The sequence below is a fragment of the Triticum aestivum genome, chromosome 7D, assembly GCF_018294505.1.
Source record: "Triticum aestivum cultivar Chinese Spring chromosome 7D, IWGSC CS RefSeq v2.1, whole genome shotgun sequence".
NCBI classification, from domain to species: domain Eukaryota; kingdom Viridiplantae; phylum Streptophyta; class Magnoliopsida; order Poales; family Poaceae; genus Triticum; species Triticum aestivum.
The window spans coordinates 501,730,191-501,756,886 of record NC_057814.1 but is presented as its reverse complement, the minus strand read 5'-3'; the positions used below and the strand labels follow the sequence as shown (position 1 = coordinate 501,756,886).

The 26,696-nt window shown below is 45.3% G+C and overlaps 2 protein-coding genes across 3 annotated transcripts; one reads left to right on the top strand and one right to left on the bottom strand.

Annotated features, from left to right (window-relative positions):
- Positions 1–6,959: 6,959 nt before the first annotated feature.
- On the top strand, positions 6,960–10,700 carry LOC123170218 (RPM1-interacting protein 4). The gene is made up of 4 exons (XM_044588056.1): positions 6,960–7,194; positions 9,496–9,987; positions 10,080–10,292; positions 10,389–10,700. The coding sequence occupies exons 1-4, from the start codon at positions 7,189–7,191 to the stop codon at positions 10,422–10,424; spliced, it is 747 nt and encodes a 248-aa protein (XP_044443991.1). The 5' UTR covers positions 6,960–7,188; the 3' UTR covers positions 10,425–10,700.
- Positions 10,701–22,671: 11,971 nt separating this feature from the next.
- Positions 22,672–26,343, bottom strand: LOC123165984 (fatty acyl-CoA reductase 1). 2 transcript variants are annotated; one of them, XM_044583746.1, is made up of 10 exons: positions 26,157–26,343; positions 25,957–26,060; positions 24,733–24,932; positions 24,473–24,573; positions 24,174–24,366; positions 23,910–24,071; positions 23,744–23,825; positions 23,389–23,658; positions 23,169–23,296; positions 22,672–23,006 (listed from the first exon to the last, which is right to left on the bottom strand). In XM_044583746.1, the coding sequence occupies exons 1-10, from the start codon at positions 26,245–26,247 to the stop codon at positions 22,841–22,843; spliced, it is 1,497 nt and encodes a 498-aa protein (XP_044439681.1). In that variant the 5' UTR covers positions 26,248–26,343; the 3' UTR covers positions 22,672–22,840. The 2 variants fall into 2 exon arrangements, with proteins under 2 accessions (XP_044439681.1, XP_044439682.1); XM_044583747.1 differs by having other exon boundaries at positions 22,866–23,006; positions 23,135–23,296.
- Between the last annotated feature and the right edge of the window lie 353 nt (positions 26,344–26,696).

Below are 26,696 nucleotides of genomic sequence, written 5' to 3'. Positions count from 1 at the left end.
CCCCTGCCTCGTGGGCCCCCTGGTGCTCCACCAACCTCAACTCCAACTCTATATATTCACGTTCGGGGAGAAAAAAATCAGAGAGAATGATTCATCGCGTTTTACGATACGGAGCCGCCGCCAAGCCCTAATATCTCTCGGGAGGGCTGATCTGGAGTCCGTTCGGGGCTCCGGAGAGGGGAATCCGTCAGCATCGTCATCATCAACCATCCTCCATCACCAATTTCATGATGCTCACCGCCGTGCGTGAGTAATTCCATCGTAGGCTTGCTGGACGGTGATGGGTTGGATGAGATTTACCATGTAATTGAGTTAGTTTTGTTAGGGTTTGATCCCTAGTATCCACTATGTTTTGAGATTGATGTTGCTATGACTTTGCTATGCTTAATGCTTGTCACTAGGGCCCGAGTGCCATGATTTCAGATCTGAACCTATTGTGTTTCCATGAATATATGTGAGTTCTTGATCCTATCTTGCAAGTCTATAGTCACCTATTATGTGTTATGATCCGTTAACCCCGAAGTGACAATAATCGGGACCGTTACCGGTGATGACCGTAGTTTGAGGAGTTCATATATTCACTAAGTGTTAATGCTTTGGTCCGGTACTCTATTAAAAGGAGGCCTTAATATCCCTTAGTTTCCAATAGGACCCCGCTGCCACGGGAGGGTAGGACAAAAGATGTCATGCAAGTTCTTTTCCATAAGCACGTATGACTATATTCGGAATACATGCCTACATTACATTGATGAATTGGAGCTAGTTCTATGTCACCCTATGTTATAACTATTGCATGAGGAATCGCATCCAGCATAATTCTCCATCACCGATCCAATGCCTACGAGCTTTTCACATATTGTTCTTTGCTTATTTACTTTTCTGTTGCCACTGTTACAATTACTACAAAACTATCAATGTTACTTTTGCCACCGTTACCATTATTTCCATACTACTTTGCTACTAAATACTTTGCTGCAGATACTAAGTTATCCAGGTGTGGTTGAATTGACAACTCAACTGCTAATACTTGAGAATATTCTTTGGCTTCCCTTGTGCCGAATCAATAAATTTGGGTTGAATACTCTACCCTCGAAAACTATTATGATCCTCTATACTTGTGGGTTATCAGCAATTAAAAGAAACAGTCATAAAAAAATGTGACATGAAACGTTTCCAAAGCATTCATACTATTAAGGAAATAGGGAAAAGAGATATACACTTGGTCAAAATAATTATGGAGCTACCATGGCAAGAAACTAGTTTTTGCCATGACAAGAAACTAGTTTTTGCCATGGCAACGAAAAACACACAAGGATTTAGAGACACGGTAGTGGAAAGTGCCATGCTACTAACTAACGAAATGACATATTTTGAAACAAATCATATCTAAACTACCATGGCAAAAACAATGTGAAAAATGCCATGTTTAAATTTTGTCATATCGCCTAGTAAAATTTGCCATGCCACTAATTAAGAAAATGCCATGTCTTTTTGAATTGTTCATGGATAAATTGCCATGGCCAGTTCTTGCATTTTCAGAACATGGCATGATTATACACAAAATATTAGAGGTGTTACATGACAAGTCTAGTGAATTTGCATTTGAAGCATTGCAACAAAAAATGTGTACTATAAACACATAGCAGAAGAGTTGCATGTTACTCAATAGTACCTCCGTTCCTAAATATAAGTCTTTTTAAAGATTCCACTATGGACTACATACGAAGCAAAATGAGTGAATCTACACTTTAAAATATGTCTATATACATCCGTATGTACTACTTTGTAGTGGAATCTCTAAAAAGACTTGCATTTAGGAACAAAGGGAGTAAAAAAAAGAGCACCACGAAGTGCCTAATCTGAGATGGGCGTAGAAGCTTGTGCTCTCCGGCGAGCTGCTTGCCGACGTGCGATAGTTGGAGGCCACCGCTCACCGCCCAAGAACAACCTGCGGCGTCCGTGACCTGCTGGGAATGTGGGCTAGCAGGCCACACGGTGGCGTGTTTCCTCCTGCAGATTGAGGCCCGCTGGCCGGGCGCGTTGGACTCGTCCATGGCGGCTGGAGGAGCTGTGCGGGCGGCGGCGCGGTTGGAGAACAGCAATGCAGGTAATGTGAAGAAGAAGATCCGGGCGAGGAGGCACGGGAGGTCTCCGGAGTCGGCCACCGCGGCGGCAGGTAGTGACGACAACGCCATAGGAGCGAGCGCGGAGCTCCTACTAGCAAGCAGCAGTGGGCGGAGAACGGCGATGCAGGCAATGTGGGGACGAAGATTCAGGCGAGGAGGCGCGGGAGGTTACCGGAGTCAGCCACAGTGGCGGTAGGCGGTGGCGCCATAGGAGCAAGCGTGGAGCTACTACAAGCAAGGAGCGGCGGCTGGAGAATGGCGATACAGAAAATATGGGGACAAAGATCAATGCAAGGAGGCAAGGGAGGTCGCTGGAGTCGGCCACCGCGGCGGTAGGCGGTGGCGCCACAGGAGCAAAGGTGGAGCTCCTACAAGCAAGGAGCGGCGGCCACTAGGTGGATCTGTCCGTGGTCCGGGTAGTAGACGCGCACGAAAAGTAAAATTACGCGGTTCCGTGATGTGGCGGCGGATCTTGAGCCGCTCATTGCGGTCTGAAGATTAGTGCAGCACCATGTAGTATTAAAAGCGAAGCATTGTGTTTCGAGAATACATAGCTACTCCATATTGAAGCCAGCTTTTGGTCAGACGACACAGGGTCTTGCATGCATGTGCTGTCCATTCCCTCTCTTCTCTCTCTCAAACTAATTCATACATTTATTTCACCTTTGCTAACTTAAAATCATTCATATCTCTTAAACCAAACTTTTGATTTCCAAACATTTTATATATTTGAACCCATGTCGCAAAGACCTTTAAAACAAAATCGATTTTGGATACATTTTAAATAAGTTAAAATTCATGAAACACATTTCACATATTTCACCCGTTTAAAATCTTATGAATAAAATGATTTCAATCAGTTTCACAAGTTCACATTTCAGTTTTGTGTTGTTTTTCACATTCAAAATTTACATTTCACTTTTCACTGGCTTGTTTCAAATAAATCATATGTACTTCAATTGCAAAATTTTGAAAGAACATATATCACTGTTTTAAAATAAACCATTTCACATTTGGAATTGATCGATTTCACAAGTTGACATTCCAGTTCATATTGTTTTTCACTCTCAGAACCTACATTTTACTTTTCACTAGCTTGTTTCACAATAATCACATATATTACAATTACACATTTTTTTAAAATAACATGTTTCACACTCTTGAAATAAATTGTAGCAAATTTCAAAAAAAAATTGGTTTCACAAATTAACATTTTAGTTTCATATTGTTTTCACTTTGAGAACATGAATTTCACTTTCCACGGGCTTGTTTCACAAAAAACATATATATTTAAATTGCACATGTTTGAAATAACACGTTTCACTCTTCTGAAATAAACCGTTACACATTTTGGAAATAATCAGTTTCACAAGTTAACATTTCGGTTTCATATTATTTTTCACTTTTAGACCATACATTTCACTTTCCACTGACTTGTTTCATAAAAACACATATATTTCAACTGCACATTTTTTAAATAAGATGATGTTTCACTTTTTTTAAATAATTGTTACATATTAAAAAAAATCAGTTTCACAAGTTGACATTTCAATTTCACATTTTTTTCGAGGGTACGCAAATTGCGTACCATAGCTTTATAGAAGGAGAGAAAATTAGTACATGACATCTATGACTCGCTGCGAACAACGAGCGTAGCTCAACACCACATCCGGCTATCCTCCGGACAGCCACACACAACAACACAACTACAACACAGAAAAACCTGCCCAAGACCAAAACACCTTGCCTCGTCTTGATCGACACTGAACACCTCCGAAGAACAGCAACTCCAGCTTCCTTTGGATTCATCCGCAACGACCATACATAGCGCCGGAGGAGAGCGGTCAGGGCCACGACGAACACCGGAGGAGCGCCAACAGGAAACTCAGTCTCCTCGCACGATGCTCCCAACAGAGAAACGACGTCGCACACGCCGCCATCATGCCGCTCCAGAGGACCAAGGCTTTCGCCCGGAGACAACTGCCAACACCAAGCACGAGGGAGATGACGACACACTCGACGTCGCCTCCAGGGAGGGAAACGACACCCGCGGGTGCCATCGACGCCGGCCGGCCAAGTGGACATGATTTTCATCCGTAATGTTGCGCATCTCCACTCCGACGAGGTGCTGGGCAGCACCGTCCCTGAAGCCTCGCACCGCCGTCACCGCAGCAAATCCACTGAAGCCGCGTAGCCGTGGTCCAGCACCACCCACACTGCCGAGAGAGCGCGAACCAGAACTCCACCAACATCACCGTCGAGAAGCAACCACTTCCTCCAAGCGGAGCAAAAGCCAGATCCGCTCCATCGGCCTTCATCAACACCGAGAGACTCCTGCCAGATTGGATCTGGCCCGCCCCTCCAACCTCACTCCGGCGCCATCTCCACCGAGGCATCGCTGCGATCCCCTCACAAGGAGGCGGCCGGAAGCCTGCTGCACGCCAGGACACCTTCCTGGCAGGGCCATCTCGGCGCCGCCGCCCCCATGGCAGATCCAACGCCGCCGCCACCGCCGTTGCTGGCGCTCCACCTGCAGGCACCTACCAGTAGTGCTCCTTGACAGGATCCGGTGAACGCCCTCGCCGTGCCCCCGCAGTGCCTAGAATCGCGGCCCAACCAACACCTCCAACCTAGCTGAAGAACAACAGCCACTCCGCACCTCCAGCAAGGGCCAAGACCGCCCACGACGGCCGTCGCCCGCTCCAAGGGACGGCCTTGCGATGTGCCCAGCACCAAGGGCCCGGAACGGACCCGAACAGGTTCAGATCTGACCCGCCTCGCCGCAGGTAGCACCCACGCTAGCGCCACCGCGAGAACGCCGTCGCTCACCACACGGATCGCAGGTGACCGGCGCTTGCTGCTCGCCAGGAACGCCCTCCTAGCCGAGCCATCACAACGCCGCCACCAAACCTGGCCGGTAGCTCACGCCGTCGCCTCCAGCATGCCGTCGCGCCCGTCCGCCACCACCACACCGCTGCCCATCTTCGCCAGGACCACCTCCCCGGGGACACCGCTTCCGCCTGCACCACCATGGCGCCCAGCGGCAACAGGGCCACGGCAACACCCCACCACGCCTAACAGCGGCCACAGCCCGAATCCCGCCACTCAGATATAGCAAGGGGGATCCCGAGCCCGCGAGCCCCAGGCTGCACCGACCGTCTAGGCAGCACCACCGGACGCAGGCGCCCCAACACCACCGGCGCCGAGCAGGGACGCTGCCGAGCCTTCACCGTGCCGCGCCGCCAAGGCCACCAGCAGCAGATCCGGGTCGTCATTGGGGAAAGGGAGAGGAGCTACGTCGGGGAGAAGCCCCGCCGCCGCCGGCGCTGCCAGGGCTTTGCCCCGCAGTGGTCCACGGCGGCGGCGAGGGAGGGAGGCGGGGAAGGGGGGCCCGTCAGCGGGGATGTTGGGGTTCCCCCCGTGTCGCCTCAGAGAGGGACGCGGGGGTCGGGGAAAGCTCCGACGGAGAGGACGTCAAAACTTAATTCCACATTATTGAAAAAGCATATTTCGCTCTTTTGAAGTAAACCGTTACACATTTCATAATTTTCAATTTCACAACTTGAGATTTTAGTTTCACATTTTTTTGCACTTTCAATAGGTGCATTTTACTTTTCATTGGCTTGTTTCACAAAATTCACGTCTATTTCAATTGCACATTCATGAAATAACTTACTTTACTCTTTTGAAATAAAAAAGTTACACAATTCCAAATAATTAGTTTCACAAGTTGTCATTTGAGTTCAGTAGGTTTACGTGAAAAATGTTATTTTCACATATTTCTAGTGAAATAAGTTTGTTTCAGATTTTTCTAGTGAAATGGGTTTATTTCACATATGAAATGTGAAACATCAAAAATTAAATGTGTTTGAAATGTAACCAAAATTGGTCTAGTTTTATAGTTCTTGACGCCAGGAGTCCAAATATATAAAAAGTTTCAAAAAACGAGTATATAGTTTAAAAGATATGGTTGATTTTAATTCTCTAAGAGGAAATAAAGTCTATGGATTTGTTCCGCGGGTAGAGTCAGAGGAGAGACTTGCATGCCTATTGTCCCTGACAAAAGGTGTAGTTTGGGGTCCATTATGCTGTCACTGATTTAACTAAAAATAAAGATACAAAAAATATACTAGTGCTATATATTTAGATGGCTATACAGTTTTACGAATCTCAGAGCAAGTGGATGGCCCTAGATCTACCTACGGAACCGCGCAAAATAACTTTGCATACACGCGCACACATTCACCAGAGACACATTCCCATCGAACGTTTTTGTTTTTGTGACGTGGCCACTAGGGCTGCTTTAGGATCCGTGTTTTCCATCCAACGGTTAAATGATAGTTCGCTGGGAACGTAAAAAAGTGTGACGTTCCCCAGAGAGCACTTCCGTTTATTTATTTATTATTTCACCGTCAGCGCTGTTTCCGCTGCATTCCCATCCTGAAAAAGAATGTACCGCAAGTCGATAGAAAGTGCACGCCTAGTAGGCTTCTAAATGTTGCACTTCTACATCTGACGTATCCTTTCTTCACCCGCGTTCATCTCATTCTTCTTCTTACCGCGTAAGAAACAGCAAATGCACTAAACAAAGGTACACACATACATACATGATACGTACATCAGACCACATCATCCGTGTAACTCAGTTCCTCCGGTAGGTGGCAACTTGGGACGACGGAACCAACCTCCTATCCTAGCCTAGCCTGTACTAAACAAGCGCACCGATCGAACCGATGAGGCGCCAGCCAGCCTTGGCCTCGCCATCGCCGTCGTCTATATACCAACGGGGTGGCTCGACCAAGGCAGGCTATTTTGCAGCTTGCGCACCCACAGCCCAAGGGGGCGCGGCCATTATTAGAAGGCCTGTCAAATTTAAGCCAGCGCCTCTCCGACCTCCCCCCAGCCTCGGTCGCGCCCTGCCGTTGGCCCCCTCTCCCGCCTCTCTGCGGGGGAAGGAGAGAGACGGAACCCACGAGACAGGGGCGGAGAGGGATCAAGCTCAAGCTCAGGCTCAGGCTCTGCCTCGCCGGGCTCCGGCCGTCGACCGACTCCTCCTCAGCGGATGGCCGTGAGTGCTCCCCCTCCCCTCCCCTCCCCTCGCTTCCATGTCCGTCCGCATGCATGGATGTTTCACGGGCACTGCATGGTGCATGCTTTGCTCAATTCCTGTGCTCCTAGCGTAAATTATTTGTGGTTGATCCCCATCAAATGCGAGCCTGTTCATATATCTAGCCTGGCCCTAGCCATGTGGTTCCATCGCCTTGCCTTAGGATCACGTATAACTCTTCAACGTCAACCCAAATCATCGATCGCCATGCTGCAGCCCGTTTCGTCGAAATGGAAGCTTTAGGTTGGGGAAAGTTGCAACTGCCAAGCGGCAAAATACATCACAGATGGAATCAAATCCAAAATTGAGTGCGTCGGAATTTAATCGCGGTGATGGGATTGTGCATATATACTACTGTACTGTAGATTGAATTTCGCCTGGATGAACCAAGGCAGGGTATGTGTCCGCTCTCTGTAGTCTGTAGCAGGGCTCTGCTTTCAGGAACATTCGCAGGGTCTTGTTTTCTACTGGGAGGCACGTCGCTTTCAGGCGTTAGTCGGAGACACATTCGCACGACCACAGCAGCCGCGACCATTGCCAAACCAATAATGCGATGCTATTGGCAGATTTACGAGTTGACTCCGATTAGGGTGCCAATCAGCTAAACTAATTAACCGGTCGTTTGATCCAATAAACATTTTTTTTCGAATGATCCAATAAACATTAACCCCCATTGCTGTTGGAGCCGTTTGACTTTCTTTAGGTGGCTAGCAGACAAAGAGTATCGTTATCTAAAACGGTTTTGCTAAGGCACGTCTAGATGTGCTCTAAAACGGTTTTGTTATCTAAAACGATTTTTGCTAAGGCAAATCTTATATCATTGATTTTACTTGAACATTCTTGCAGGTATTTACTTTTTGGGGCTGTGTAGAGCACATTATTGCATATCTAACTGACTCAATCAATTATAAAAAGGAAAAGAAAAGAAGAAAACACCCACACAATCTCTGCATAAAATCAATGGTATATGACTTAGATGTGCAATACTAAGGGGACATCTAGATGTGCTTTAGCAAAACTATTACTTTTTATTTTATTTGATTGAGTCATATAGATGTGCATTGCTGGATATGTTTATGCCACCTATCTAAAATGCCCGCAATGTTGTTTAATTGATGCTGAATATGTTTAATTATGGTATTATGTTCATGGATCGACTACTGTTAACGAAAGTGCTACCCTGCTCCCAAACATAAATGCACCTGCCATGGACAGTAAAATCTCCCCAAAAAAGTTTTAGAAACTCTATTTTTTGCATCAAACATTGGTTAGTGTTCTACCTGCATGCACATTTTCTTGAAACCCAGCAAAACAAATTTCTTGAAGGAATGACATTTGAGATTGTTCGAAAGTAAAACATAACCAATGCTCGTGGATGTTTTGAAAATAGCCTTTTTAAAGCATCGATTTTGCTTTTTCTTTTAGTGTACTACAAATGATTTTTCTTCAAGAAAATTTGCACGTAGATAGAACAACCATGTTTGTTGCCATAAAAACAGAATTCACTATTTTTCACATTTTACTGTTCACAAGGGTGCATATGTCCTGTTGTTATAGTCTAAGTTTAACACCTCAACTATGTGAGTTTTTGAAAAAGATCCTCAATGTTTATATCATTACTCTTCCCTGATTTCCTTTCCATTTTTATGGCCTTCCTCAGTTTCTTGAGTGGTATCAGGCTTATAAGTGTCTAAAATAGTTGACACGCCATCGTCAAAACTGCTTTTAGTGAGAATGAAGCAAAATATAGACGGTTGTCAAACTTAAAGGGCCACAAGAGTATCTGGTAGACAACTTATATGAAATAAAAATTGGGAAGAGCAAGATACTTTTTAGAACATTTAGAAAAATAAGACAAAATAAATTTTATTTAAAAAATATATTTATGATATTTAGAGATGGAAAATCAAAGGAAAATGACAATGAAAATAAGAAAATTTATGGAAAACACAAATAATTTAGACAAACGTTAGCAATATTCTCGAGAAGTTAAGGAGAAAACAAAAAATATTTGAAATTTATCTAAATCCATGGTTTGCAAAATGTTTATGATTATACTATAATTTAAGATATTATTGGAATTTTCAGTAACTTTTCTTAACTTTTTTTGCGGGTGAGTAACTTTTCTTAACTGTGGTTCAACGTTTCCATTTTGTGGCTTCTGATTCTGAACTGTACAAACAATCATAAACAAAGACCATGAATTGATTGTATTTATATATTTTTGGGAGTAACACATTGGATACATTTGTGTACGTGCAGAATCGGCCGAGCGTGCCCAAGTTTGGCACCTGGGACAGCGACAATGTGGGTTACACGGTCTACTTCAATAAGGTGCGCGAGAACAAGGGCGCCACCGCGCCGCCGCTCCAGCGGCCGTTCAACCCCAACGACCCGGAGGAGGAGGCCCCGAGGGTGATCATCCCGGGCTCCAGGCCGGCCACCTCCAGCGGCGACCGCGCGGCGCCGCACCAGAACGGCCACCAGCACCGCCGGGCCGGCAGCAGCACCGCCGAGAAGAGCAAGTTCGCGCCGCCGCCGCAGTACCAGCCGCGGCCACAGCCCACCCACCACCAGCCTCCGGCCGGACACGGCGGCGACAACGGCAACCACCGCCCTTCGTCCGGGCACGGCAGCGACCACGGCCACCACCACCACCGCCCGGCCGGGCACGGCGCGCACCACAAGCCGCATGAAGCGAGGTACAAGCCGGCGGGGGCCCGGGCGCGGTCCGCCTCGCCGAACCACGCGCCGGTGAGTTGCCTACCTGCTGGCTGCATTTACACGCCTCGAGTGAACTCGCGTGTGTGATGGGCTCGCGCCGACTGACGACGCGTGGCACGCAGGGGCGGCAGAGGCCGACGGCGGTGCCCAAGTTCGGGGCGTGGGACGAGCAGAGCGGGGGGGCGCAGGGGTACACGGTGATGTTCGACCGGGTGAAGCATGACCGGGAGGCGGCCCGCCGCGGCGGGGTGCGGAACCTCCCTCGCCGCCGCATGCCGTCGCCGGAGAGCTACACGGCCGCGAGGCGGCCCCGGCACACCCCCTTCTACTCCAAGGTACGCACCTACTACTCCATACTACACCACGGTGATCGCGCTCCGTGCGTGTGTCCGTCCTGAGCTGAGATGTGACGTGTGTGCGCGTGCGTGCAGATGTTCGGGTGCTTGATCCCTCACACCAGGGACTGAGACGAGGCCGCCGGAGGCTCTGGACGCGACCTTGACCTTACTTACGTGTGTGTCATTTCTGTTTTTTCTCCGTGGGCCTGGAGAGGACTGTTCTTCTTCTCCGAGGCTGGTCTATTCATTCTTCTCTTTCTCGCTCGCTCTTACATTGGGCTGGTTTTTGCACGGTGGTTTGTGGGGCCTTTGTACGTATGGTGGCCTGTGATGTATGATTATGTGCATATTGTTCTACAGTTTTGCTCAAAAAAGAAAAATGTTCTACTGTTTTTCTGGGATCTTCGTCTTGTCTTCAACTCTGCGTTTTTGCTTGATTAGCATGATTCTGGTAAACATATACTATCTCTATCCAATAATGTAAGACGTTTTTGCAAATTATGTTAGTTTGCAAAAATATCTTACATTATGGGACGGAGTAGTAGAAATTAACATAATTTACTAGCATATTTCGGTTGCTCTGAAAAATCTCACATAACATGATAAATGTTAGGAGACTACGTTTAAGCTTAATGCAGATTAGCATTATCACAAGATTACTTACATGGCAAATCACATACGACATACTAGGAACATTTAGCACATACGCATATAAACCAATGACACATGTCAAGAAAGAGAGGGTCATAACATACCCGGGCATCCGGAACACCAGTATAGCAACATCTTGAACCATGGTGGTGAAGACAAGGTGGTCGCCCGTCCTAGAGGAAGTAGTCGAAGTAGGTGGACGGAGGTCGAGGATGTACTTGAACTTGAGCGATCAGTCATGCCTAGACGCTCCCCAAGCCATATTGCCCATCACCCCATGTAGGTTCTCAAGGGACGGGGTTTCGGAGGCCTGCTCTCCCAAATGGTTGTGCACGCAGTCGCCAAGATGGGGTCGCCAGAGAAGCACCTCAGCACAGAGGAACATGGCGGTGTGTGTTTTGTTTGGTGTGTTAGTTATGTGTAGTCTCTCTCCTTTGTATCTCCTCTACATAGAGGGGACACATGGAAAGAGTGATAAGATGCGCCCGACACATAGTGGAAGAGCTTTGAGGGTAGAAAACGTGTCCATAGTGACTTCAAGAATTGACATGTACACCCAAAATTAGGCATTGTATTGTTGAGCATAAAAGGTGCATCACATTAGCCCAAACTCGATCTTGATTCACGAACCACGATGCACACGTGTTGCGCCGCGTGGCATAAAGTGTGTGAGTGAGTGCGCGTGTTGTTGCCCTCTTTTCTGATGCTACAAGGCATAATAGAACAACTCACCTTTTCTATTGGTGTTTCTTCCACTCCCCTAGAAGTATGGTGTTAGAAGTACACAATTGTTACTAAAATTACACACTTGTCATGAAACTCAAATAGGCCTTACAGATTGAAAATTTTAACTAGGCCGAATAAAAGATCTGGTGGTCCGAGGCCCATAAAATGTAACAATCCCCACCAAATCTCATAGGCACATTGGATTGCATTGGTTCCGATTGTACTATTTGATATACCTGTAGTTCAGTGAAGACCGATTATGGTTGAGCTCCACCTAGACAAGCAGCTACACTTATGCACAACCGGACAATGGACCATGCCTCAAATTATTAATCGTGTGCGAACAAGCTTTACTAAATGTCATTAGCGGTACATGGCTGTTAAGGCTACTCCGTGGGCTGGGGCATATAAGTCGTACACCTGGCCTTTCATGAGCTTATTAGAGATTACCCATTTCTCATAGAATGTGACCAACAGTCTAGCTCATAAAGCTGTGTTCTTTAAAGAGTGCCATGTAGGACGACGCCTTCACTTCCATAAGCAAACATAACACATTAAGAATTAATCAACCTACCTTACAACATCATTGAGAGAACTGCATCATTAGCGGAGAGTTTATTAATTGCTTTCTCTAGCTATAAAGGTTCGATTTCCCATATCCTACTTCATGGGATCGCCAATCACATAGGTTAGGTTTCAGCTCTGACAACTGTTGTGTGTTTCAAACCCATCTCCTTTGATGCATTGTCTATCACATTCCTTGATAGACCTTTGTAAAAGAATCTGCCAGATTTTTAGCAATTGGAACATATTACAACCTTATTACTTCAAACTTCTTTAGTTTTCTAACAGATTTTAATATTTTTCACATGTCTTGAATTCTTCATATTATCCTTTAAAACTTTTACTTTGAAAGTTACAGTTTGATTTTCATAGTTCATGAGGATAGCCGGTATGGGTTTCTCAACCGCCAGCAAATCCATTAAGAGTTTACGAAGCCATTTTGCTTCAACAGTAGTTGTGTCTAATGTTGTGAGTTCTGCTTTCATTGTTGAGCTCGGTAAGATGGTTTGCTTCCAAGACAACCATGAAACAATGCCACCATCAAGAATGAATATGTATCCACTTGTGGCCTTTATCTCATCGGCATCAGAAATCAAATTTGAGTCACTATACCCTTCATCCGTTATAGCAAATGACATAGCTCATGGTTCCCTTTATATACCACATTACTCTCTCAAGAGCATGCCAATGATCATATCCCAAATTGGAAACAAAACAATTTAATTAGTTCACTCACTGCAAATGACATTTCAGACCTCTTGCACTAGCTAAGTACACGAGGAGCCAATTATCTTAGAGTATCTCAACTAATCTCTAGTGCCATTTGAAGGAAATATGCCCTAGAGGCAATAATAAAGTTGTTATTTATATTTCCTTATATCATGATAAATGTTTATTATTCATGCTAGAGTTGTATTAACCGAAAACTTAGTACATGTGTGAATACATAGACAAACGGTGTCACTAGTATGCCTCTTCTTGACTAGCTCGTTAATCAAAGATGGTTAAGTTTCCTAGCCATGGACAAAGAGTTGTCAGTTGATAAACGGGATCACATCATTAGAGAATGATGTGATTGACTTGACCCATCCGTTAGCTTAGAACTTTGATCATTTAGTTTATTGCTATTGCTTTCTTCATAACTTATACATGTTCCTATGACTATGAGATCATGCAACTCCCGAATACCGGAGGAACACTTAGTGTGCTATCAAACGTCACAACGTAACTGGGTGACTATAAAGATGCTCTACAGGTGTCTCCGATGGTGTTTGTTGAGTTGACATAGATCGAGATTAGGATTTGTCACTCCGAGTATCGGAGAGGTATCTCTGGGCCCTCTCGGTAGTGCACATCACTATAAGCCTTGCAAGCATTGTGACTAATGAGTTAGTTATGGGATGATGCATTACGGAACGAGTAAAGAGACTTGTCGGTAACGAGATTGAACTAGGTATGATGACACCGACGATTGAATCTCAGGAAAGTAACATACCGATGACAAAGGGAACAACGTATGTTGTTATGCGGTTTGACCGATAAAGATCTTCGTAGAATATGTAGGAACCAATATGAGCATCCAGGCTCCGCTATTGGTTATTGACCGGAGATGAGTCTCGGTCATGTCTACATAGTTCTCGAATCCGTAGGGTCCGCACGTTTAACGTTTGGTGACGATCAGTATTATGAGTTTATGTGTTTTGATGCACCGAAGGTAGTTCGGAGTCCTGGATATGATGACGGACATGACGAGGAGTCTCGAAATGGTCGAGACATAAAGATCGATATATTGGATGACTATGTTTGGACATCGGAACGGTTTCGAGTGAGTTTGGGCATTTACCGAAGTACCGGGGGGTTACCGGAACCCCCCGGGGAGTATATGGGCCTTATTGGGCCTTAGTGGGAGAGAGGAGGAGGCGGCCTAGGAGGGGGCGCGCCCGGTTTGAGTAGGACTCCCCTAGGGCGCGCCATAGAGAGGGCCGGCCCCTCCCCTCCACTCATTTATATACGGGGGAGGGGGGCACCCCATAGACACACAAGTTGATCTCTTAGCCGTGTGCGGTGCCCCCCTCCACAGATTTCCACCTCGGTCATATTGTTGTAGTGCTTAGGCGACGCCCTGCGCCGGTAGCTTCATCATCACCGTCATCGCGCCGTCGTGCTGACGAAGCTCTCCCTCGACACTCAGCTGGATCGAGAGTTCGTGGGACGTCACCGGGCCAAACGTGTGCAGATCGCGGAGGTGCCGTACTTTTGGTACTACGATCGGGCGGATCGTGAAGAATTACGACTACATCAACCGCGTTGTGCTACGTCTTGAGCATGCGTTGGTTTGCCCTTGAAGAGGAAAGGGTGATGCAGCAAAGAAGCGTAAGTATTTCCCTTAGTTTTTGAGAACCAAGGTATCAATCCAGTAGGAGACTACACGCAAGTCCCTCGTACCTGCACAAACAATCAAGAACCCTGCAACCAACGCGATAAAGGGGTTGTCAATCCCTTCACGACCACTTGTAAAAGTGAGATCTGATAAAGATAATAAGATAAATATTTTGGTATTTTTGTTGTATAGATTGGAAAGTAAAAATTGCAAAATAAACGGCGGCAGAAATAGCAAGTTGATAGGAAAATAATATGATGGAAGATAGACCCCGGGGCCATAGGTTTCACTAGTTGATTCTCTCATGATAGCATGATCTATGGTGGGTGAACAAATTACTGTCGAGCAATTGATAGAAAAGCGCATAGTTATGAGAATATCTAGGCATGATCATGTATATAGGCATCACGTCCGTGACAAGTAGACCGAAACGATTCTGCATCTACTACTATTACTCCACACATCGACTGCTCTCCAGCATGCATCTAGAGTATTAAGTTCATAAGAACAGAGTAACTCCTTAGGCAAGATGACATGATGTAGAGGGATAAACTCAAGCAATATGATATAAACCCCATCTTTTTATCCTCGATGGCAACAATACAATACGTGCCTTGCTGCCCCTGCTGTCACTGGGAAAGGACACCGCAAGATTGAACCCAAAGCTAAGCACTTCTCCCATTGCAAGAAAGATCAATCTAGTAGGCCAAACCAAACTGATAATTCGAAGAGACTTGCAAAGATATTTAAATCATGCATAAAATAATTCAGAGAAGAATCAAATATTGTTCATAGATAATCTTGATCATAAACCCACAATTCATCGGATCTCGACAAACACACCGCAAAAAGAATTACATCGAACAGATCTCCAAGAAGATCGAGGAGAACTTTGTATTGAGATCCAAAGAGAGAGAAGAATCCATCTAGCTAATAACTATGGACCCGGAGGTCTGTGGTAAACTACTCACACATCATCGGAGAGGCTATGGTGCTGATGTAGAAGCCCTCCGTGATCGATGCTCCCTCCGGCAGAGCGCCGGAAAAGGCCCCAAGATGGGATCTCACGGGTACAGAAGGTTACGACGGTGGAAATAGGGTTTTGTGGTGCTCTCGGATGTTTTCATGGTATATGAGTATATATAGGCGAAAGAAGTAGGTCGGTGGAGCCACGAGGGGCCCATGAGGGTGGGGGGCGCGCCTACCCCCCTGGGCGCGCCCTCCTACCTCATGGCCACCTCGTTGCTTCCTTGATGTCCACTCCAAGTCTCCTGGATTGCGTTTGTTCCAAAAACGATCCTCGCGAAGGTTTCATTCCGTTTGGATTCCGTTTGATATTCCTTTTCTGCGAAACACTGAAATAGGCAAAAAAACAACAATTTGCACTGGGCCTTCGGTTAATAGGTTAGTCCCAAAAATAATATAAAAGTGCATAATAAAGCCCATTAAACATCCAAAATAGATAATATAATAGCATGGAACAATAAAAAAATTATAGATACGTTGGAGATGTATCACGTTGTCATAACACTTCCGCTTACGGTCTACGAGGGTACGTGGACTACACTCTTCCCTCTCGTTGCTATGCATCACCATGATAGATCTTGCGTGTGCATAGGAACTTTTCTGAAATTACTGCGTTCCCCAACAGTGGCATCCGAGCCAGCTTTATGCGTAGATGTTATATGCACGAGTAGAACACAAAGAGTTGTGGGCGATAATAGTCATACTGCTTACCAGCATGTCATACTTTGATTCGGCGGTATTGTTGGATGAAGTGGCTCAGACCGACATTACGCGTACGCTTACGCGAGACTGGTTCTACCGACGTGCTTCGCACACAGGTGGCTAGTGGGTGTCAGTTTCTCCAACTTTAGTTGAATCGATTGTGACTATGCCCGGTCCTTGTTGAAGGTTAAAACAACACACTTGACAAAAAATCTTTGTGGTTTTGATGCGTAGGTAAGAACGGTTCTTGCTCAGCCCGTAGTAGCCACGTAAAACTTGCAACAACAAAGTAGAGGACGTCTAACTTGTGTTTGCAGGGCATGTTGTGATGTGATATGGTCAAGACATGATGTTAAATTTTATTGTATGAGATGATCATGTTTTGTAACACAATTATCGGCAAGTGGCACGAGCCATATGGTTGTCGTTTTATTGTATGAAATGCAATCGCCATGTAATTGCTTTACTTTATCACTAAGCAGTAGCGATAGTCGTAGAAGCAATAGTTGGCGAGACAACAACGATGCTTCGATGGAGATCAAGGTGTCAAGCCGGTGACGATGGTGATCATGACAGTGCTTTGGAGATGGAGATCAAAGGCACAAGAATGATGATGGCCATATCATATCACTTATATTATTTCATGTGATGTTTATCCTTTATGCATCTTATTTTGCTTAGTTCGACGGTAGCATTATAAGATGATCTCTCACTAAATTTCAAGGTATAAGCCGAGACACCACGTGATGATCGGGTGTGATAAGCTCTACGTTCACATATACAACGGGTGCAAGCCAGTTTTGCACATGCAGAATACTCGGGTTAAACTTGACGAGCCTAGCATATGCAGATATGGCCTCGGAACACTGAGACTGAAAGGTCGAGCGTGAATCACATAGTAGATATGATCAACATAGTGATGTTCACCATTGAAAACTACTCCATCTCACATGATGATCGGACATGGTTTAGTTGATATGGATCACGTGATCACTTAGATAATTAGAGGGATGTCTATCTAAGTGGGAGTTCTTAAGTAATATGATTAATTGAACTTTAATTTATCATGAACTTAGTACCTGATAGTATTTTGCATGTCTATGTTGTTGTAGATAGATGGCCCGTGCTGTTGTTCCGTTGAATTTTAATGCGTTCCTAGAGAAAGCTAAGTTGAAAAATGATGGTAGCAACTACACAGACTGGGTCCGTAACTTGAGGATTATCCTCATTGCCGCATAGAAGAATTACGTCCTGGAAGCACCGCTGGGTGCCAAACCCGCTGCAGGAGCAATGCCAGATGTTGTGAACACCTGGCAGAGCAAAGCTGATGACTACTCGATAGTTCAGTGTGCCATGCTTTACGGCTTAGAACTGGGACTTCAACGATGTTTTGAACGTCATGGAGCATATGAGATGTTCCAGGAGTTGAAGTTAATATTTCAAGCAAATGCCCGGATCGAGAGATATGAAGTCTCTAATAAGTTCTACACCTGTAAGATGCAGAGTTGATAATGATAGTGCAATTTATTTGTGGCACTGCCGTTTAGGTCATATTGGTGTAAAGCGCATGAAGAAACTCCATGCTGATGGGCTTTTGGAATCACTTGATTATGAATCACTTGATGCTTGCGAACCATGCCTCATGGGCAAGATGACTAAGACTCCGTTCTCCGAAACAATGGAGCGAGCAACAGACTTGTTGGAAATAATACATACTGATGTATGCAGTCCGATGAGTGTTGATGCTCGCGGCGGGTATCGTTATTTTCTTACCTTCACAGATGATTTGAGCAGATATGGGTATATCTACTTGATGAAACATAAGTCTGAAACATTTGAAAAGTTCAAAGAATTTGAGAGTGAAGTGGAAAATCATCGTAACAAGAAAATAAAGTTTCTACAATCTGATCGTGGAGGAGAATATTTGAGTTACGAGTTTGGTCTTCATTTGAAACAATGCGGAATAGTTTCGCAACTCACGCCACTTGGAACACCACAGCGTAATGGTGTGTCCGAACGTCGTAATCGTACTTTACTAGATATGGTGCGATCTGTGATGTCTCTCACTGATTTACCACTATCGTGTTGGGGTTATGCTTTAGAGACGGCTGCATTCACGTTAAATAGGGCACCATCTAAATTCGTTGAGACGACACCTTATGAACTGTGGTTTGGCAAGAAACCCAAGTTGTCGTTCTTTAAAGTTTGGGGCTGCGATGCTTATGTGAAAAACTTCAACCTGATAAGCTCGAACCCAAATCGAAGAAATGTGTCTTCATAGGATACCCAAAGGAGACTGTTGTGTACACCTTCTATCACAGATCCGAAGGCAAGATATTCCTTGCTAAGAATGGATCCTTTATAGAGGAGTTTCTCTCGAAAAAAGTGAGTGGGAGGAAAGTAGAACTTGATGACGTAACAGTACCTGCTCCCTTATTGGAAAGTAGTTCATCACAGAAATCAGTTCCAGTGATTCCTACACCAGTAAGTGAGGAAGCTAATGATGATGATCATGAAACTTCTGATCAAGTTACTACCGAACCTCGTAGGTCAACCAGAGTAAGATCCGCACCAAGTGGTATGGTAATCCTGTTCTGGAAGTCATGTTACTTGACCATGACGAACCTACGAACTATGAGGAAGCGATGATGAGCCCAGATTCCGCAAAATGGCTTGAGGCCATGAAATCTGAGATGGGATCCATGTATGAGAACAAAGTGTGGACTTTGGTTGACTTGCCCGATGATCGGCAAGCCATAGAGAATAAATGGATCTTCAAGAAGAAGATTGACGCTGCCGGTAATGTTATTGCCTACAAAGCTCGACTTGTTGCGAAAGGTTTTCGACAAGTTCAAGGAGTTGACTACGATCATATCGTTGCAGTGCTTAGGCAAAGCCCTACGCCTTCATCATCACCGTCATCACGCTGTCGTGCTAACGAAGATCTCCCTCGACACTCAGCTGGATCGAGAGTTCTTGGGAGGTCACCTAGCCGAACGTGTGCAGATCGTGGAGGTGTCGTACTTTCGGTACTAGGATCGGTCGGATCGTGAAGATGTATGACTACATCAACCGCGTTGTCATAACACTTCCGCTTACGGTCTACGAGGGTACGTGGACTACACTCTCCCCTCTCGTTGCTATGCATCACCATGATAGATCTTGCGTGTGCGTAGGATTTTTTTTTGAAATTACTGCGTTCCCCAACACCATTTGATTCTTTTGAAGCAATACACTAAAATCATAAAGAGTTGGAGAAGCTTCGAAATTGGAATATCCAAATATGCTGAACACGTGTTTCACATAATGAGATTCCACAAGAGTAATCCCATTATTTTCATTTCTCAACAGCATGGTGTTTATGTTAACATTAGTTTCTCCAATGTCTTTCATCTCAAAAAATTGAGATAAGAATGTTTTGATATCATCAAGGACTTTGAATGTGGTCCCAAATATTAGTATATCATCAACATAGAAGCAGGGATTACGCCCGTGCCCCCGCCATAGTGGTAGTAGACACATTTGCCAGCTTCCTTAACAATAAAGCCTATGAATGTTAAAGTTGTGTCAAGACGCGAGACTAGCAACCTAGCTACCTTTTCGATAAAGGGTGGATTTTATTGACTCAAAGTGAAGCATCAAGAGTATACAAACATAATGAACACACACCCGGCCTGTGCATAACTAGGATGCACATAGCCAACACCAACGCGTGCACACAAAAATGCGCCGACAAGTAGCAAAGTCATATAAGACCAAAGTTATGCTTAGACGAGAAAAAAACACAAAGCGGTCAGATCCACCATTGACAAACTACAACAGTCACCATATCCGCACCAACCATCTCATGACACAACACGGATGATGAGGATTTTCAACAACGACACCTTGAAGAAGGGAGCGGTCAATCACCACCGTCATCAAATCCAACCACTCAAGGCAGAATCTAGGTTTTCGCACATGCATATGAGTTTTCCTCTGAATCTCATATTCAAAAACCATAGCAATTCTAGCATATAAATATAATTACAAGCTTGGAAATAAATACGAAGGAAAGGTAACCGCTCGCCAGGAAGGCGATTCAAGTTCCAACCCAATTCCCCAGCGCCGCCATGGGTTTCCCTCCCCTTCTCCAGCTGCTTCGGAAGTGGAAGGATGGGGGAACCCCGGATCTGTGCGTCTGGTGTGTATATAGGGTGTGGGTGTGCGTGGCTGGCGGCGACATTTTTGCGAGAGCGGCGGCGGCGCTTGAGCCAATAAGGTCTCCCCGATCCGTGCTGCCTCTCGCCGGCGTTCTCGGTGACGGCAATGATGGATATGTGGGTGCAAGCGTTGGTGTGGTGTTCTCCTGGTGCGGGCGTTGTGTTGGAGGTGACCCCGACATTGTGGAGATTGTGTTCCCCGACCTTGTCTTCACCATAGTGAGTGCTTCTTTGTGCTTACCATGGAGGTGTTGGGGTTGGTGCAGCGGCCTGCTAGCATACATCGATGGTTGGCTTCGTTGTTTGTTCAAGAGTGATTGCTGGTCTCTGGTTCTATGTGCTCTCGACGGCGTTTGTCCGGCGCAAATGGTGACGCGGTACTGGTTTGGCTCTTCCCCGGCGTGCTGGTCCTTTGGACTGAAGGTGGAGGAGACTTCCCGCCGTCAACAATCCGCACGCACAACCAAGGGTTTCGCTGGCTCCGGAGGGAGCGGCGGCGGCGGCGCGCCCTCATCTCGCTTAGGTGACGATGCTGGATCGGTTACTCAGGGATCTAGTTGTAATTTCCTGTTTTTCCGGGTTGTGTTGTATCACCGCTTAATTTTAATATAGTTCTAGGGTCCTTTTTGCAAAATAATAATAATAACACTTGCTACTACCTACAAGACATATTTCCAGCAGGCTTCGACAAAGCCGTTTGACTCGGCATTCTGGAAGGGCTTAAAACGGATCCTTTCGTAAGAAATTTTCTAGGTACACAATGGAAAGACCATGAGATTTCGAGACAACGCATGGCTTGGATTCATCCATGTTTGCTGCTCTCATTTGGCGTACGATTCACATAGCTATTAACCTTCCTCCACCTACCATCATACAAAAGTACGTTCGGGACTGGCTGGTGGGGGTCCATGTGGAAGCAGGTGTCTTATTGTGAGAAATTTGGAATTAACATACTTACTAGTGTTTATAATACTCCCTCTATTCTGTATCTGAAGAGTCAAACCAAGCAAACATGTTGGCGCCGCCTCCTCGCAGCGCCACTCTTCTTCTTCCTCTCATCTCTCATGAACACACACCATGGAGAAACTCTACACACACACACACACACACACCAAGGAAGAGCACAAGAGCTTTGCGTAGAGGCCCTGCCCCTTGGTGTACACACGATGGCTACATTTTTTCACTAGCCCTCATGGCTCCTTTCCATTGCTCAATGTGACATATATATACACAGGAGAGCACACAGCCAGCCATCACGCACGCACTAACCGGCCAGCACATCCAGCCACTACTCCAACTAACTCCATGCATGATGCTAATCACTAACTACATGCACGTAATGCCATCCACTCCTATCCATGCGCCACCAACACACGGCCAAGAGCCACCGGCTTGGACTCATTCCATGCAAACTACACTGACTCATCCATGCACTAACTAACTAACCAAGTCACCTGACTAGCTAGTACCATACTGAACGTCACCTAACGTGGTTTACTCCAACAAACATTAACCGAGTTTCCAGAAAAAGCTATTTATATAAGCGATTCCGAAGATATACAACATGAAAATATAACGGATGATGCATCAATGATATGCATTTGGTACTTTAAATGTACTTTTTTTCTATAACTATGATTAAAGTTTGTAACATTGGACTTCTAAAAGAAATATACGCACTACATTATGGAACAGAGGGAGTAGAAGAAACCTTTCAATTTTCTTGCAAGTTATCTTTTTTAGGGGATCTTGCAGGTTATCTTCTGATGTACATGATGGATCCGTATATGATGCTCTTTATTATGTGTGGAGAATCAGACATCTATGGCCTTTGATTTCCAGTTGACGGTTGCACTGGATACATTGGATGGCGGTCTAATAACAGATTATGTATATGAGTGTAACCCTGTTATCGATTGGTTGTGATTAGTCTTATTTTCTGCCTTTTATACTTCTTCGGATGTTGGTTGTATGGTGTTAATAAAGATGTATATGTGCATCACACGATGCAGTGGTCATGGGTATCAACTTCCTTTTTGTGAAAGAAGACATTGTCTAATACATTCGTGGCCGTGGGAGTTGCATAACTAATGGAGTAAAATAGATATTCATTAGAGCTGCATAATAAACCTCACAAAAAGAAATAAGAGCTGCATAACAAAGGGAGACAATTGTTACCGCACGGTAGGCATGGTGATCAATGTTTAAATCATTCAAAAAAAAAGGGAGACAATTATTTTCAAATTTCAGTGGTTCTAGTAACTTGGCTGGAAATTTGCGTAGTTACATATAATTCAATCACGCATGTACTTGAGCACACCGGGGATGTGAACACCATAGAAGTAGCTGTCCCAGTCGACGGACTTGGGATCGAAATCAAAGTAATATTCTTCTGCATTGTTGCTATCTTGCTCCTTCTTCATCGCCATCCTTAGCCTCTCCGTGTTCATGTCATCAAAGCTTCACATGGTTGAGAAAAAAATCAAGTCAAAGAACCGTACTATTCCCTCCGTCTCAAAATAAGTCTTAACTTTAAGTTATATTAAAATTAAGACACTTATTTTAGGACGAAGGGAGTATTATCTTACTCTAAAATGTTACTCCATTTTGACGCGTACGTACCATCCTTTGAACAAGCTGTAGGGCGTGTAGAGCTCGATGAGCTGCACGATGAACCTGTACTTCCTGCTGAGGTCGTCGTAGCGCCGCGAGAAGACGCCGCAGAGCGCAATGTTCACCAGCCGGAGCATCTGTTCTCCATCCAACCAACCCAGCAGACTGATTGAGTGGTCTCATCCTCATCTCACTCCCATGTTGAAATGGCGGGCTAATTTGAATTTACCTCGAGCGGGAGCCTGTACCTGACGGCCATGTACAGGCTCAGCCGCGCCACCGTGCTGAAGAAGCGCATCTTGTTGAGCCGGGCGGGCTCGCCGTTCCTCCCGGTGCGCGGCGGGTTGTCGTAGAAGTAGCGGTGCCCCGTGTCCGCCAGGATCGCGTAGGGCGCCGGGTTGCGCAGCGACGACGTCACGTGGTAGATGGTCTGCGCCCGCTCCTCCGAGTGCGCCGCCATGGCCACCATCATAGCGTTCACCACCATGTCCCCCGGAATCTGTTGTCAAGAACAGTTGGGTAACGTACTTGCATACATGTACATTGATCAGGGTAACTTTGTAATAATAAGCAAACTTAATTACCACGTCCATTATCAAGCTGAGGTCGACCAGGAAGAACGGCAAGGTCTGCTTGGCGTAACCGATGACCACCGCGTCGATCGTCCTGAAAATGTTCAATCCATGCTAGCTGTTGTTTACAGTCCCGAAGAAGAAAAATCAAGAAAACAGAGTCTTAAGTTTCTGTCACCTGATTCCTTCCATCCATCCAGGCAATGGCTCCTTGAGGATGCTGGTTATGATGCTCGGCCGGAGGATGACCACGGGAAGCTCCCCTCGCAGATGCCCCAGCAGCATCTCCCCCATTGCCTTGGTGAAGACATAGGTGTTTGGCCACCCAAACTGCCGAGCCCTTCATTCATAGACATGTAACAGATGTGTCAGCTTTGCAGTAACCAGCTGCAGCAGAAAGAAGTGCACAAGCATATGTATGCTGTTGTTGTTTATGTCTGACCTCTTGAGGCCAAGCTCCTTCATGGTTCTCCTCTCAGCCTTCTCCGAAGAACAGTTAGCCTTCAGCTCTCTCCTGGTCTCTCTGATCAGATTTAGCTCGGATTCGATGTCCAAATGTGTGCCCTCCTTTAGTGTCTCACCAATCAAGAATGGTTTCTCTGGTATTAGCCCCTCTTGTTCACCAGCTACATAGGCTGTTCAAATCATGTAATCCATTTATGAGTTAGTACACTCAACGATGGCATGACACCAAAATACATAGATCATAGTCTTATACTACTGCATATTATTGATTCCCACCAGTTGAAACATGAAGCAGCATCTTGAGTTTCATACACTTCCTTGCGAATGCGCACACGTGCTTTGCTCCCAAGACATTAGCATCGAAAGCCACGTCGTATCTGAAAAAGTAAGGCATCATATTTTGATCAGTTATTCCAAGCAGCGTATATGTTGTATCACTAATCTCTTACAAATACATGCAGTGGGAAGAAATTCCTACCGTTTCGCGTTGAAAGAAAAACTAATACAGTATCTTACAAGGAAACACCGGCTCAAACCTTTCAGAGAAGTTTGTAGTCGCAGCTATGTTGACCATGATGTCTATGTCCTTGGACAATTCTCTCAGGTTGGCAGTGTCTAGTCCAAAGTTCTCATGCATGATGTCTCCTGCCAAAGGGCAGATCTTTTCATCGATGAAATCGTAGAACCCCATACCATGTTTTTCTTTCAGAACTAGAAAGATCTCCCTCCCTGTGACCTGAAGAACACCGAAACAGCGTTCATAAATTACTGTTGCAGTACTATGCAGTTCTAGAATTACTCTCGGGAGGAAGTATTTCTGAGAAGTGAATGCTGCTAACCCAATCGCAGACTTATTACTAGATTCAGAAAACTAGCATTTTTTTCAGTTTATTTCTCAAGTGCGCTGGAGACACAGCTCAACTGCTCAACTACTGCCGTGTCCATGTATCTCACATCCTTCTCCCTTTTTCGTGCTCTGTTGCCATTCATTTCCCCACGGACATTTGCGGTAATTTGCCACTGCATCCTACTCATTACGCTGTCTTTACTCCACTGAAAGGATTTCTGCAGCTTCCACCGCAGATTTGCTCAATAAGAAACATCCATCTCGTGAATGGGTGGAGTAAATTTAATTGTCTTCACATGATTCATTCATGACCCTACTTCTATCGGTAGACAGCAAGATGCATTTATGCTGACCTGAATTTTGGTGTATGGCTGATTGAAGTAAACGAATTGCTTGATATATCTAGCAAACAAATAACTGTGGTATTGATTTGTAGAAAATACATTTTATAGAAAAAGAATCTGTGATATTGATCTATACAACAAGCATCTTTCTGCCAAATTCTTTTTGTTGCTGAGGCTGGGGGATTTCCCTCCTTTTCGAAAAAGAAGTTAGTCTCTCTTTTCTTTAATCAACTGCCTATCTACTTTAAACCAAAAGGGCAGGGAACTCCCATGAGTCTTTTGTGAGCAAAGCTTCGAGAATGCACAAGGTGTGCACGAGTTGCGTGCAGTATGAGTTTCGACATGACCTATATGTGTGCGCATGCACACAATTAGTTATTCTTGAATTGTTCCCTCTACTATTAACTCTTGAATGGTGGAGAGAAGTTCCCTCTGTTCTTAAACGGTGGAGAGAAGTTCAGAAACTAAGCAAGCATTATATTGCCAAGAACAAAATGGCGATGAAAGTTCAGACACCATGAGTTACCAGACATGTCGTGGAAAAGGAAGGCTAGAATGAAATACTTCACCTCAGTCTGAATCCGAAGCTTTGCGGATTCGACGTCGGGGGCACGAACCAGGAGGAAGAGCTTCTTGACATCGGGCTGCACCCTCAGTATCTTCTCCACGAGAACTGCCCTCGCATCAGAACACCCGCGTATAGCCCTCTGAGATGATCAGCTAAAACGCAGCGCACAACCTGAACGATTAGCCGTGCATGAGCACGTACCTTTTCCTAAGAACCCAGTTGAGCCGGTGATGAGGATGCTCTTGCCGCCGAAGTATCCTACGACCATGTCCGCGTCCATCTCGCCGATCATCGTCGCCGAGCTTGCAGTGCCTCGAGAGGGCGTGAGATCTGTGTCTCCTGGCTAAAAGAGTATCTGTTGTGTGTTAGGTTGTCAAACGGAAGTATCACTCTGGTTTTCCCGAGGAAGTGGCACTCGTGTATTTATAGGGAAGGAAGGAAGGAGAAGATGCGTTTCAGAGGACAGATAGAAGTGGTGGGTCATGTGCTGCAAACGCAACCCGGTTTCAATTGCTACAATACGATTGCTACTATTGTTACTTCAGAGATAATAATGATATTTGTTCATCAGCGACAATGGTCCCCGTCTAGGTGAGACCATTTTTCTCATCCTAAAATGTTCGAATATTTCTTTCTTCTCAACCACTTATAGATCAATAACACAGGTAGATGAGGTCATTTTTCTCATCCGAAAATGCTCAAATAGTTTCTTTCATCTCAACCACTTAGATCAATAAGGAC